Source organism: Periplaneta americana, chromosome 3 (assembly GCF_040183065.1).
Source record: "Periplaneta americana isolate PAMFEO1 chromosome 3, P.americana_PAMFEO1_priV1, whole genome shotgun sequence".
Taxonomy (NCBI): Eukaryota; Metazoa; Arthropoda; class Insecta; order Blattodea; family Blattidae; genus Periplaneta; species Periplaneta americana.
The window spans coordinates 152,773,909-152,790,462 of NC_091119.1; the positions used below are offsets into that span (position 1 = coordinate 152,773,909).

Genomic DNA, 16,554 nt, shown 5'->3' on the forward strand with positions numbered 1-16,554 from the left:
CAGCATTTTTGATATCAGTTTTGTTGAAACTTTTGCTGCGGTTGCAGTACAGCAATGCAGTATACAAAAAACTGCGCAACTCTCGTACTGCGACGTATGAACAATGGTGCAACCCGAAAAGTAGCAGCTGCCGAACATGCTGCTCGCTACTTTTTCATGCTGCGCGCAGCTTAAAAGTAGCGACGTGTGAACAGGGTTCTCAGGGTTGCAGCCGCAGCATTTTTGATATCGGTTTTGTTGAAACTTTTGCTGCGGTAGCGACCAGTGTTGCCACCCATATGTGCCAATGATACTTTTATTGTTTGAATGTATTTTAATGTTAGATGTGATAAAAATAAATTATTTTTAACAGTTATTAAATGTATAACACAGTCTGAGTATATTTGCTGACAATATAATTCACTTTTTTAATTTTCTGTAGCGTAGTTTCAAACAGGGGGGTTGCCAACATTGATTACGTGAATATGCTGTTGGTTATCATTTACGTATATAGGCGTTTTTAAAAGCTTTATAGTAAAAATAATGCCAATTTCTGAATACTAGTTAGGACAGAAAAGCAAATAATAGATAAGTAAGCTTTCGCATGAGTTTATTAATAATGTGAACATAACCACAAAATGTATATTGAGAAGTCAACACAGAGATGGGAACCTGCAGCTAGACTGCGGCTGCAAAAGTAGCGCCTTGTGTGTGAACAGACTCGCAACCTCCAGTTGCAACTTTTGCTGCACTCGGGTTGCGCAGTACAAAAAGTAGCGTGCAGCGCGCTACTTTTGGCTTACGTGTGAACATGACACGCAACTTTTGCAGCTGCAGTACAAAAGTTGTGCAGCAAAAGTAGCGATGTGTGACCGTACCTTTAGGTATTGAATAGAGAAAAATTATATCAAATTCGGTCGTTAACTCATCAAGCTGACCAGTGCTAATTGGTGAGTAGCCCCTCCCTTTAGTTCAGCTTGTAAATTATGCTTACTAACAACTGCACCACGAGAAGGTAGGGATGGGACTTGGTTCTGTAATAAATTGAGTTCGGAAGAATAATGTTACCCATGAAGGGCTATAAAAATGTGGAGGTGTAACTTCCAACTAAGATACAGTAGTAACTGATTAGTATTACCAGGATTTGAAAAAGTCAATCGTCTATAATGAGTAAAAAAAATGTTTTTTTTAATTGCGTTTCTGTAGTTGGCCCATGCCTGACCAGTGAGCCACCATAAAATTTTTAAAGCCCTTCAATATCACACTCCAGTAATTTTATTTACACAAGAAATAACCATCTCTGTTGTTAAGGTAGACTCAATGGATTACAGATTCGTTCTGTAATAGTAAAAATAAAATCATCTTTCCCAGTAATCAAATCCACACAATTCCATGCGACAGTCTCTCTACTGAACTAATAGTCATAGTTCCTTGTAACTGTACATAACAGCAGGGAAGAAAGGAAAGAATTCTAATCTTAATTATGGTTGGTTATGGAGATAGGTAATGATTTCATTGAGAGGCAGCAAATTTATTTAATGACATGCATTCAGATCGCAATCCAATTCCACATAAAACAATGACAGGGATCTTAAGGAAATTTACTGATACTGAAAGCATAAAGGACTTATTAAGATCAGGTCGCCAATCATAATTAAAATTAGAATTCTTTCCCTCTTGCTCAACATCAGATAGAATTATTTAACGCTCTAGAATTCAGATTCAATCCTTTAAGTAGGATGTTTCTGTATCAATAAACATGATTCCATGGATATAAACGAAGGATAATCAAATCACAGTAAACATAAGAAGCATTTTACTCGTATTATTTGTTTGACTCACACTTTTCCGTTCTCTTGATTTAGCAACAATGAATTTGAACAGAAGTATGTGGCTACTTTTTGAAAACCTTTTAATGAGCATGATTCGAAAATATAAAAATATATTGGGTATTCCATTTGTTAATATCATTATTGAGTACTTAGTATATGGCTATCTCCACACACTGAGTTTCATGACACTGAAGCATATGCTTAAAAAATTATTTAGGTGGTGCGGGAAGTTTTACTAACCCTGTATAATTTATTATTTTTATGTTTTGTGTTTTATGTTCAGAAAAGAATCTTATTCTAATTAAAAAACTAATCATTCATCCTTGTTTCGATGTTGATTCATAATTAAGTAATTTGTGTTCGATTCATCTTTTATTAATCTTGATAATTCTGACTTAGTATTACAACCTTCGTCAATAACACAGCGAAATATAAAATTCTTTACACCCTCAGTCCCCATTTACCTAACGATGGTCAGTCTTCCGAGTTTTGTTAATTTATACATAAAAGATGACACAAAATGTCACTATAGGTATCATAATGGGTGTGTTACTGTATTTTTAAGGTCCACGATGAGATGTACCAGATGTCCGCTACCTTGAACAGGAGTTTGTTTTCAGTTTATGCATGCAATTATATATACTGGTACCGAGTAATAATAATATTAATTAAAGCTATGTGCATAAATTTACCAATTCATTATTTTCGAGTATTCTATTACCATTAAGTACTGTAGTTGATGCACTGTTAAACTGATTACGAAATACTGAGCCATGACGGCTCAGCTGTTCGGACAACTTACTATAGCACCACGACATTTCGACATACGCCATCTTGACATCAGTGCCATCTATTCCGTATGCTTTTCTTTGTTATCCCTCCTATTGGCCAGCAGGAATTGTGGGTATCGCAGAGAGGGGGAACCGAGCTTTCCTGCAAAGTGCTGAGAGATAGACATAGCACCCAGAAAACTCCAGCGGAATACGCAAAGTCTACTAGTCTTATACATTCAGAAAACTCCAGTGTGATAGGCAACGATTATTAGTCTAATACACTCAGAAAACTCCGGTGGGATGGGCAACGTATACTAGTCTAATAGACTCGGAAATTCCACGGGGATGGTGAACATCTACTGGTTTAGTAGACTTGGAAAGAGAGATTTGGTAATGATAGGTTACTAGCAATGTTTGGAAAATTGCAGGCATACTGCTTCCACTGCGCAAACCAACCACCCAGTACACCTCCAACACCTGATTTAGCAGCCATGTAGTAAGTGTTTCAATATGTGATCATATAGTTATTCCCTAAACATTTACTCTATGTGAAATATAAAATAAACTACAGAAATGAAGCCTGTTTTAAGATATAAAACTACACTGAACATATGCAAACTCACCAGCATCCTGAAGTTTTAGAAGCAGATCTTCGAGATTTTCTACTTCTTCTTCCTTTGGGGAATGTATCACAATCACAGTAGAGCCCAATACGCACAGAACACAGCCCATCTAGAAGACATATCAGATCCCAGTTTTAAAAAGCACAGGAATATCCAAATAAGAATGTAATAAACAGGATCCCACATACATTGTAATTTCTGAATAATGCTATTATAGAAATAACATAGATTACTTTAGTGAAATTTCCTCTCAAAGATACATAAAAACAAAAAAATCAATGGAGATCAGGGAAGATTAGCCTACGTTTTAATAATCAATACAGTATTTCACTGCTCATATACTGCAGTAAGTTAAAATAATGTACTTCAAATACAGCATCTACTGTATTCTATGATTGGTATTTGTGGTCCTTATACGAATTTTGAATGGTGGCATGTGTACCGATCCAGTCCAACATTACAATATGTGTAGGACAGGGATGGCAATTGACTTCCCGTATGACCATTTTACTCGAACAGGCAAATGAAATCATGTTTTTTCCCTCAATAGGGTGACCAGATTCACATCGATAAAAAAAAAAGAGGACACAAAGCTTAAAAAACGAGGACATTGTTCGAAAAAAGAGGACATAAAATATGTACTTACATTTAGACTTAGGCTTATATTATACTTTAAATTATGTCAATATCTATTTTATTAAAATATATTAACAGTACAGATTTAGGCTTATATCATACACGAAATTATGTTAATATCTATTTAATTACAAAATAATTATGATAAAGCTTAATAATAATAATAATAATAATAATAATAATAATAATAATAATAATAATAATAATAATAATAATAATAACAACAACAATGATTTTTCACAGTCAGTTAAAATATGAAAGTCAAGGGAACTATAATTATTAAAGATGACAGAAAATATGTATTTAGATTTAGGCTTAGCCTATATTATACTTAAAATGATGTCAATATCTATTTTATTACAGCATACTTACGATAAAACTTAATAATATAAAATAATTTTACAGTTGCCTAGAAAGTAATGATCATAACAAGGAGAGACAGATTGTCGATGCTGCTGCCACCTACATACAAATTACTCGAAAAAGGCGTCAAATCAGATCATTTCAAAATATCGGGCATAAAGTTACGAAAAGGAGGGCATTTCTTGACTTTTTTAAAATCCGTCTGGACCCCGGACAAAAGCCTAAAAAAAGGAGGACATGTCCGGACAAAAGAGGACGTCTGGTCACCCTAATTTAAATAGATACAAGATCTAAAATGAAAAGAGATGAAAATATGGGTGATAATATTTCATGTGAAAGATTTTAAGACAGTTAATTATTGATAATTACTAAAAAAGAATAGACGCACTTGTCCATATGAGAGAGAGATTGGGACAGGTGGACACACCTCGAAATACAGCTAGTTCTGTTTCACTTCATAGTGAATGAAACAAGCAAAAAGCTGCACTTTTACTGTAAATGGTGATTTTTTTTTCTTAATTACTTCCAATATTTGAATTAAATCTCACTTTAAAGTTTCAGTTTACATACATAACACGATATAAAACAAGGATTGCATATCCAGAATCAAACCTCACATAAGATAAAGAGACATCTTTAAACATGAAAATTGCAAGAGAAACTGTCCTGGAAATTGCTCTTTGACGACTCATGAAGATCTGAAGAGGGCTAAACTAGGCAACATATCATCAACCCCATATCATCATCATTTTCGTTGTTATTGCCAATACTATCATCATCATCATCATCATCATCATCATCATCATCATCACATTTAAACTGTATACTTGCTCCATTTTCACAGATCTTGGTTGGTCCATATTCATATGGGTTGCTCCTACAAATTTTTCTTCTCTCAACAGATATATAGTCAAAGCATAGTTTTAGTGCGCAAGTATCATACATTCGCAGTACTGTATCCATTTCTTCATTTTCTTATTCCAAGATTTAGCTTAACTTACTTACTTACTGGCTTTTAAGGAACCCGGAGGTTCATTGCCACCCTCACAGAAACCTGCCATTGGTCCCTATCCTGAGCAAGATTAATCCAGTCCCTACCATCATATCTCACCTCCCTCAAATCCATTTTAATATTATCTTCCCATCTACGTCTCGGCCTTCCCAAAGGTTTTTTTCCCTCTGGCCTCCCAACTAACACTCTATATGCATTTCTGGATTCGCCAATACGTGCTACATGCCCAGCCCATCTCAAACGTCTGGATTTAATGTTCCTAATTATGTCAGGTGAAGGATACAATGCGTACAGTTCTGCGTTGTGTAACTTTCTCCATTCTCCTGTAACTTCATCCCTCTTAGTCCCAAATATTTTCCTAAGAATCTTATTCTCAAAAACCCTCAATCTCTGTTCCTCTCTCAAAGTGAGAATCCAAGTTTCACAGCCATAAAGAACAACCGGTAATATAACTGTTTTATAAATTCTAACTTTCAGATTTTTTGACAGCAGACTAGATGACAAAAGCTTCTCAACCGAATAATAACAGGCATTTCCCATATTTATTCTGTGTTTAATTTCCTCCCAAGTGTCATTTACATTTGTTACTGTTGCTCCAAGATATTTTAATTTTTCCACCTCTTCGAAGGATAAATCTCCAACTTTTATAGTTCCATTTCGTACAATATTCTGATCACGAGACATAATCATATACTTAGTCTTTTCGGGATTTACTTCCAACCCTATCTCTTTACTTGCTTCAAGTAGAATTTCCGCGTTTTCCCTAGATTTAGCTTAAGCAATTTTAAATTCTTATCAAATACAGTCAATAATTTCTCTTACAAACTCTTACTCTACAACTTGTTACTGATTATTAAAACCTCGTTTCTGAGCTTTGTATACTCATCTAGTTTGCAAATAGTGTCCAGTTCTCACTACCATATAACAAACGAATCTCATATAAACAAGTGTTGTTACGGTTGACTGCCATGTTATGTCTTTTTAAATGAATGAGCGATTAATTTTTTGGTAGAAAATGATAATATTAAATGATTCCAAGATAATTTGACTCGTAGGCATTTAATATGAACAAAATCCGACACAGTTTATGAGGAATCACTGTACACATATAACATTACTCTTTCAGACCATACACATTATAACAGTATTTCTGTGAAAATCTCAACATTTCTTTTTTTGCAACAACAAAATAATCTTTCTTTGTACTGTACTTCATATAATGAGAAAGTAAAAGTGTAACTAAAATCATCAACAATAGCATGTTCCATTCCACCAAATATTGTCGTCGTCGATGGTGTAATGGTTACCAGGCTTCTATCTTCTAAAGGGAAGTAGATCTAGAAGTCCCACCTCGCAGATTTATGCTACATATAAGTAAAAGAACCCTTTCAATAATTTCAAGGAAAAATTGTTCCAGGGTCGGGTATCGATCCCAGGATCCTTCGCTTAGCGCACGAATGCTCTCCCAACTGAGCTACCCCAGGAACTATACACGACACTGTCACAATTTTTCCTTTATATCACACAACTCAAATGGGCTGACAAGACGCCAGAACCAACTTTGAGTGCACACAAATTCTGTGTGACTTAAATTGTGGCTTCCTGTTAATGTACCTCCAGTAACGAAATACAGTATATTATGCAAATCTGGCTTTCAGGTAGTAGCTCCCTGTAAGCCAGATTTGCATAGAAGAACCCTTTCTCCAAATGAGGGGGTTGCAGTATAAGTAAATGTAATAAAAGGTGCAGAAATCCGATACAAAACTGTAATAATAGGTCTATATTAGAGTGATGTGTACTTAGCTATTTTAAAGTGGCATTAAGCAAAATATACGGAACAATAAATTTGCATAAGGGCAGTCCGTTTTCTTAATAATAAACAGAGAGTTCCTATGCAGATCAGTCCCACTCCAGCCTCTGTCTAACAAAATCTGTTGATGGACAGTGAGTGGTCATATGCTGGTGTACAAGTCCGTACATGCTGCCCTACACAGACCGATCCTACTCCACTCTTTACCGCTTAGCTTCCTCAAGATGGGTGCTCCGCACTAACATCATAAAGTCGATGGAACATTACTACCTGGGACCAGCCTCATGGTCTAGTGGTCAGAGCTTCTGGCTATAGTTCATGAGGTTCCGGGTTCGATTCCTGGTTAGAGCACAGGAATTTTTCCTTAAAGGGGATTATTCCTGTGTTCGTCCATGGTCTTGAATTTAGGTTAAGTTTAGATTTAAGACCTCTCCTGGCACCACATTATCATAATCATCCTATCACATCATCGGGGTAATGTAACTCCGCCTTCCAGGTGCCCCAACCTCAGAAGTGAGTTACAACTAAGCCACGGCCAGGAGAGAAGACCAGAAATGTCGAAATGACAACCTGGTGGCATTGGATTTAAAAAAAAAAAAAACATAAATTATAATGCTGGTCTAACAGTATGACAATATTACAAACCAGATGATACGATAAGATGCTGCAAAATGTTACAATGAACTATGACTGCTGACATACTGGAGACAGTATATGCTGTTGTAGTTTTATTACACAATAATGGTAAATAAGGCTTTTATACCAAGTACTTACTTTTCCCAGTAAATTCAAGTTCTCATTAAGGAAGCGCGAAGACAGAATAGCAGCCACCAGCACACTCAAGGCTCCAAGTGGTGTAACTAGTGATGCAGGCGCAAATGCATATGCCGCAAAGTTGGCAGCCTCACCAATGCCCACTGTATTAGATAAAAAAAGAAAAGGTTAAAAATGGGAATTATGGACCTTGATTTTGATTCATTATAATATTTTGTTGTTAGTTACAGTGGCAGCATCTGGAAGGGAGCTCTAGGACGTTACTTGCCCTGTGGAAATAATTTAAGCTTCCTTTTGAATGAAGTGTCAATTCAAATAAGTACGGTATGATAAGCACATGTTTACACATGCATAATTGATAGGCTTGCCAACTTTCGTAAGTAAAAATTAGGGACACAAACGTTACAGACAATTTTATTGCATTAATTATTTCCACCTATCAATCCACATATTCAACAGTCGTACTCTTATAACAGTATATGTATATTTTAACAACCACATCATTTCATATGCAAAAAAAAAAAATTACAAAAACTTGGCAAAATGACAACAAGACAAGTTGAAAAACAATATAAATCCCTTATAAAAGAAATGGAACTAGGAACCATCTTACTGGAGTAATTACTAACCTAATATGAACTAACCTAACTTAATCTAATTTGAACTAAACCGAACCAACTTAACCTACCTACACACAGGGCTGGGCAGTATTTGAAATACATTTGTATTTTGTAATTTGTACGGATTTTCGAAAGTATTTTGTATTTAAATACATAAAATTGATGTATTTTGTACTTCAAATACTCAAAATACTTTCTTCTTCTTCTTGTCCTTCAAGTTTTGGATTTGGATTTGAAGAATGAACTTTTGTCTTATTTGCCTGCCCATTTCAGATGTGCTAGCCATACACTTAGTTTTCTTGCCACAACTGATTTCCTTAATGCCATAAAGAAATCTCCAGCAGCGTCAAGGATCCATCACCCAACACTTGCTAAATGTTCAGCATTATGGAATGCGTCTAGGAGACCCAAATCCTCAGAAATTATATCAGATGTCTTGAAATATTCATTAAAGTTTCCTTGACCAACACAATGGAATTCTCAAATATTGCAATTCAAACATGATATAAACAGTATATGTGAAAAACTGGGATTGCCAACCTTCAAAGATGTTGAGTTTCAGTACCTTGAAGAATATTGTGCAGCTCTGAAACCCATTGTCGTAGCCCTTGATTTAATACAAAATGAGAAGACCTGCTATTAAAGCCACTTTTGTCCATATTAATTTCCCTCAAAAACAAATTACATATTCTGTTATTTAGCAATCTATGCCATGTATTCCAAGTAACTCCAGTCCTAATAAGTTCGCTTCCATCAAGATTTAAAGCGATGTTTGATCTGACCCAAGAAGCAAATTGAGCTATTTTGGCAGCTTGCTTCCACCCATCATTGAAGATGAGATGGCTACCTGACACTGTCTCACCAAATGATAAGAAGAGGACACAGATTATGTGCGTGAAATCAGCTGAGCAGTTCTCTGCTACACCTTTGGTCAGTTCAGACGATGAAAACAATTTTTGTGTTTTCAACTCAAGTACAACAGACTTTGGAAAGCAAAAAGAAAAGAACTTATCTACTGCGGAGTATGAGCTCATACAATTCTTCAATGGCAAAGGGACAACCCTGTGCACTCTAGAGAATTACCAAACAGTGAAACAAGCTTTATAAAGTATCATACAAGTTTGTGTTCCTGTAGAAAGACTGTTCTGTTTTGCAGGATTTATTCATTCACCAGCAAGGGGATCCTTATCTGATAAACTTCTTGAGAAACTGGTTTTTTTGAAAGGGAGCAGTAATTATTCATATGTAGCATAATTTCATTGCTGACTGGGAAAAGGAAGAATGTTCAGTTACAGTGTTTATATACAGTAAAACATCGGAATAAAAGTACTTTTAATGTTAATGCCGGTATAATATTTTAGATTTTCAGCAATATTCTTATTTCTTTAGGCCTACATATTGTATCGAGTATTTGAAATACAAATGTATTTTGAGTATTTGAAATACACATGTATTTTGCTTAATTTTTTTTTAAGTATTTTGTATTTGTATTTCAAATACAATTTTTTGAAGTATTTTGTATTTGTATTTGAAATACTTGGATGCCAGTATTTTGTCCAACCCTGCCTACACAAAAGATTCCAGCCACTTTTCTCGGAAAATACAGAAACGTTTACGTGATTTATCACCAGAGCCATCAGATCTTATCACACGTGAGGGGCTGCGGTATTTTACAAGTCTTTGTTGTTGTACTCGCTTATATATAATCTAATCTAATCTATAGGCCTATCTGTCGTAGAAGTGAAGTGGTCGTAAAAATCTTTATTTTTTTCCACTTTTCCGCCAAAACCAATGAATGACGCATCAAGTGGAACAAAATGGACATAATACTGAATGGCGCCAAACTAAATTCAAAGTGCATAAGATGAGCACAGAGAATAGATGATTCAATAAGTATCTTGTGATCAAACCTGCCCTAACTTGTGTATTATAATCATTGCACCCGTCACTCTGTTGACATATCAACGAGAACAAAATTCCTGCCTTGAACATGCATACTAGAGTCATTTCTCAATTTCGTAAGTATGTCTGTATGAGACTGAGCGGAATTATCTTCCAATCCAGACTAAATCCAAAAATCTGATAGGAACGAAAATCAGATGTAGATGTCTAATATGACATGAAATCGGGAAATTTTGATACATGAGCAAATTATTTTGGGACGCAGGACACAATGGTCGAAATCGGGACTGTTCTGGAAAAAATGGGATGGTTAGCAAGCCTAATAACTTATCATTACAAAATTATAACGTTTTTACTTGAAATTTGATTTTTCACAGCTGAGCCTCTTTATGAAAGAACTCCAGGAATCTCTGCTGGTTAATTATAAATCAGTGTGCTCTACAGAATTAACACATATTTCTGTTCCTAACAAAGACTAACATTTCATTTCATTGGCACACTGTCAGTCAATCAGTCAAACAGAATGCTGGCTTTCCACGCAATTAACCCAGGTTTGGATCCCGGCATATCCAACTGGAACTTGTGATGGACAAAAACAGTGCTTGGTGATAGGTTCTCCTCTACCAGCATTCCACCATTGCTTCATTAATCATCATCACCATTACGAGGTGCCATGTAGTTCGCAAGGTGCATCAATGACGATATCATCTGGCAGCAAAAAGAACTACAACTTTGGTATGTCGCCTACAGATGAGTGAATAATTTAAGTCAAGTGTCCACCATTAGATAAAAAGAAAACTATTTCAATTCATTTCATAAGTTCTGCTTTTCATGAGGAGAATGGTGACGTGAGAGATAAGGAGTGAACCTAGTCTACCTGTAAGTTAAATCAGATAAAATATGACTATTAATAGCAACTACACATACTTGACAGTAAACCTGCCCACCAAATCCATTCCTTCAGATAGCCAAAACCTCCCGCACCGGCTCGAACAGCTCCTGCTCGATTAAGACGAATCAAAGCCTTCTTTTTGATGATGAAACTGGAACCTAAAAACAAAAATAGGAACAATTGATTGTTTCCAATACACACATGCTCAGAGAACAAGCAATGAATTCTGACTTTCACCTTTGAAAATGGGAAGAGAATCAATACGAATTTCAGGGAGAAAATTAGCAACAATTAATTAGACTGAAGTGCAATTCAGAGCTAGAAAATGTAATTTATAATCAATTTTACCGAAAAAGAATGTTTCAATAATTTTATCATCTATAAATCCTTCAATTTTCTGAGAAATTCGTGGTACTAAAACTTATAGTATTTGCTTCATTCAGTGCCAATGTAAACAATAACAATGGGGTTAGTCTGCCCTTCTTATTTACGAAGACTATTCATAAAATTTATTGTAACAAAAATGGCAATGTGGTTACAGGATTTGTTTACAACAGTTTGAAACTACAAACTTTGATTTATTTCCTACATAGTTTCGGGCTAAATTGAGACACTTTCGAACTTTTGAATACCACAGTCATAAAGCTCTCCCGTCTGTGACTGAAGTCAACCTACAATGCTGGACTGCAATTCTTTGTCATTGTCAAAATGCTGCGATGCAAGCCACTTCTTTGTGTGTATGAAAAGATGGTAAGCAGTAGGTGCCAAATCAGGCTACATGGAGGATGACCAAACACTTTGCAGATGAAATTTTTCAGTTCAGACACAGTACGCAGCACAGTAGGCATTGTAGTGCAAAAACCACCCCAGCACGCAACAGACGGATTTCAGCTGCTTTACAGTTCGCCACGAGAAATCATATCACCAAGTGTATCTTACAGTTGGCGGGATTCTCAATCAGAGCACACATTTTGAACATGTATAACACTACAAGTAACAGCCACACAATCCTCTCTATACCACTGCTCGAAGCAAACTGAATCATGCAACATTCACTGCAAAGACAGCATCACTATGTCGATTACTGTGCGCTCTATATGAAAACGGAAGTTACTTTATGAATAGCCCTCGTCTTATTATTTTTCATTTCGTTCTGACTATCTCCGTGAAACTGTGCACCCACGAAATTCACAAATTATTTACATAAATATACTAGTACTTATTATTGTTTGAGCAGCTGTTCGATTTGAAACTGTGAAGTGTTGTACACAAGCGTAAATTTAATTCATTTAATATTGTTCATGACCAAATTAACGAAATACAGTATATGATTAATGTTTACTTTCCTAATAACTAGGTAAGAAGTCAAACGAAATTGAAAACAAATTAACCAGGCAAAATTTTTCCTATTAATTCGCAGTAATGAACTATATTATGTTATATTCTAATACCGTAATCAAATTTGTAAATTTTATGAAATACCGAAGTCGAAACACACAAAAAAAACGCGCACGCACGCACGCACGCACGCGCACACACACACACACACACACACACACACACACAAAACAACAACAACAATTTACCTATAAATACACTAGAGCTGATGGCCAAACACAGCCCAATATAGAATTCTGTTGTGTCATATCGTTGTACATATACAGGATCATTATTATCTTCAATATCTGCTTTGGTGACGCCCATATTGGAATCCTTGTATCCAAACAGTCTGAAAAGAAATAAGCTTATATATTGCATTTCTGGAAATAATTCAGATATTTATAATATTTAAAGTCTACCTGTCACATTGGGGGGGGGGGGGGAGAAAAGAGAGAGAGAGAGAGAGAGAGAGAGAGAAAAGGGAAGAAAAATTGTATGTTTAAACAAATAATGAAGGCTTATTCAGGGCTAAGTTTTAAGTACCTACAGTATTTCATTTTATGTTTATAGCAGTATAAATGTGATACAATATTAACTGGAAATATTTTCAAAGAGAGCACTGCTGGTAGATACACTGGTAGTTAACATAAACTTTTCGAAGACCATCAATAATTATTATTCTAAGGCAGTTGATTAAATATATTTTCTGTAGCCTATACATATAAAAACGAGCTCTATGGGAAAATCTCTTCAGTAACCTTTATACAGAACAACGAGTCAAAGTCAAGATAGGAGAATAAATGTCAGAAGGAAGTGAAATAGGAAGAGGATTATGACAAGGATGCCCTTAATCACCTATCCTATTCAACATCTACTTCGAGGATTTAGTGAAGAACTTTTTCAGAACATGGGAGGAATGATAGTAGGAGGCAGAAGAAAAAAGAGTGTAAGATTTGCTGATGATATGGTGTTGTTTGCAGAAGAGAAGATGATATTAAGGGATATGCTACTGGAGCTAAATGACAGCTGTGAGCAGTATGGTAATGAAGATAAATGCCAACAAGACAAAGACCATGGTCATAGGAAGAAAAGTACAGGAATTAAACTTGCGAATTCTAAATGAGACAGTAGAGCAAATGTACAGCTTCAAATACTTGGGCTGTATTATAAGCAGTAACATGAGCTGCTGCCAAGAAGTCAAAAGGAGAATAGAAATGGCAAAGGAAGCTTTCAATAGAAAAAAGAGCATCTTCTTGGGACCTCTGGAGAAAGAACTAAGGAAGAGACTGGTGAACTGTTTTATGTGGAGTGTAGCATTGTATGGGACAGAACATGGACATTACGACAAAGTGAAGAGAAGCGACTAAAAATATTTGAAATGTGGATATGGAAAAGGATGGAACATCTGAAGTGGAGAGACAGAATAAGAAACGAACCTGTGTTGGAAAGAGTGGATGAAGAAATAATGATCCTGAAACTGATCAGAAAAAGGAAAAGAAATTGGCTGTGTCACTGGTGGAGAAGAAACTGCATTCTGAAGGATGCACTGGAAGGAATGATGAACGGGAGAAAAGTTCAGGAGCAGAAAAAGATATCAGATGATAGACGACATTAAGATACTGTATATGGATCATATGAGGAGACAAAAAGGAAGGCAGAAAATAGGAAAGACTGGAGATTGCTGGGTTTGCAGTGAAAGGCCTGCCCTTGGGCAGAACACTATAAATGAATGAATGAATGAATGAATGAATGACTCACAACAATCAATTTAACTTAACTCCAAAGCTCTCGAAGCATTTAAAATGTCAATTCTGTGCGTGTTTTTTTTTCTATACGTGTTTAGAGACTACAATATTCATTCCCAACAAAATGAGCCACTGCTGCCACCACCCCCATCACCAGTACTACTACTACTATTATTATTATTATTATTATTATTATTATTATTATTATTATTATTATTATTATTATTATTATTATTATTATTATTATTATTATTATTGGTAATTTCCCAGAATGTGTCGCTGTACATACACTAGTTTTACACTAAACCTAAACTTAGTGTATGCAAGGTATACTAAGATCCTAAAGTAACCTAACCTGTCCCAGATTCAGGAAAGGTTAGATTAGGTTAGTTTAGGATTTCAGTAAACCTTTGCATCACTGCCTGCTGACTCGCATCCTATGGCTGCCTTGCATACACAAAGTTTAGGTTTAGTGTAAAAATGGTCTATGTGCAACGAAGTCTCCCAGCAAATTATTATTATTACCATCATCATCACCATTATTGACATTATTTTTCGCTATACTTCAGAATACCGCGTAAGTACTTATGTACAAAGACTGTGCAAATTAAAAAGTATGTTTTTTATTGATAGCACAAGGGTAGATAAATAAATAAGTACCGTAAAACTGGGCAACTTTGCACCATGAGTGTAACTTGCACCACCAACACTTTTTGAATTGTACATGTGATTTTATAGGTCTCCTACAGAGTATTCCATTTGTCTGGTAGCTTTTTGTCAAGTCTGTGATTTGAGCTACCAATCATTTGTTCATCATCTATGGAATGAGTTGTTGAAATGGCGATGAACATTTTCTGTTGTATTACTAAAACTTTCGAATCCTATATTGAAAAGGTAAGTTTCTAACAATAAATTTTTATTAATTCATGTAGATACCTGTAAGTTTGGTTTGCATATTGTAAAACATTAAAATAATAATTCACATGGATTAAATGAATGGAATACAGAAATCTTCAGTCACATTACTCTGAAGTACAACTTTGCACAGCAATATTCTTAAAATGGCATTTACAACAACACACACTGTGTACCAGTAAACCAAATTAATTGTCAACTGCACTATATATTAGGACAAAATAGCTTTAGAATACGCAATTTCAATAGTTATTAAGACATTCTATTATTCCATTCCAGTACGGATGGCTCCATGTCTCATTTGAGGAACTACTGGAGGGACATCGAGTAGAGAAGCAGAAGAAGAAGGCACTCTAAAAAGACAGCAAAGGGGAAGAATATTGCAGCAAATCAGATCTCTGACAGTGAATCTGATACAGATGTCATTTTGGGTGATGAAACTGATGTCGGCATTGTGCCTTTTAAGTGTAAAAGCTGACCAAGTGCTGCAAAGAAAACAGTGACAAGATCTGAACCATTAAACATTAATAAGGGTGTTTATGTAACCACAAATTATTTTGATAATTTGTATCCTGGTCTTGTTACAGACAGTGAAAAGAAGAGGGTTCAAGTTAGTGTAATGCATAGATCCAGTAAGTGTAGGAAATGGTCCAATGTAAAAGATGAACTCTGGTATGACATAGGAAATGAAATAGAAATTATTTCTGAACTCAGAGATGTCAAACTGGGGATACTTTAATGTTCCAGAGATTTCAAAATATTTAAAATGATTAAAAAAAAAACAGGAACTAGATATGGTAATGTAACAATGATCTAATTGTACATCATTATTAGAATGTAGGCTTTCATGGCCGGCGTCAATAGGAAATCGTCCTTGACACACAAAGCAGATCTCTCCGCTCTCGTGTACCACGCCACTGAAGATGTCCACCGAAGTAGTGGACGAAACGTTTGGTTACATTACCAACAGACCACGGCCCTCTAGCCCGAATAAAACCAATCCTGTATCATTATTGCTTATAAATGGCTTTTAAGGAACCTGAAGGTTCATTGCCACCCTCACATAAGCCCGCCATCAGTTCCTATCCTGTGCAAGATTAATCCACTCTCTCTCCCTCAAATCCATTTAATATTATCCTCCCATCTACGTCTCGGCCTACCCAAAGGTCTTTTTCCCTCCGGCCTCCCAACTAACACTCTATATGCATTTCTGGATTCGCCCATATTGCTAGGATTCATTATTGTAAAATACTATTGTACATGGTCTCTATGATGTGAAAGTTGAACTACAGTGTTGT

At 35.6% G+C, this 16,554-nt stretch overlaps 1 protein-coding gene across 7 annotated transcripts in view; it reads right to left on the bottom strand.

Annotated features, from left to right (window-relative positions):
• spict (magnesium transporter spict) overlaps positions 1-16,554 on the bottom strand; it is a 66,169-nt gene that overhangs the window by 14,944 nt on the left and 34,671 nt on the right. For all 7 annotated transcript variants that reach the window (XM_069821902.1, XM_069821901.1, XM_069821900.1 and 4 more), the window contains 4 exons: positions 12,803-12,945; positions 11,252-11,374; positions 7,803-7,945; positions 3,208-3,316 (listed from right to left, as the gene is read on the bottom strand). In XM_069821902.1, the coding sequence (XP_069678003.1) occupies positions 3,208-3,316; positions 7,803-7,945; positions 11,252-11,374; positions 12,803-12,920 (493 nt within the window). In that variant the 5' untranslated portion in view covers positions 12,921-12,945. The remainder of the gene's footprint in view (positions 1-3,207; positions 3,317-7,802; positions 7,946-11,251; positions 11,375-12,802; positions 12,946-16,554) is intronic.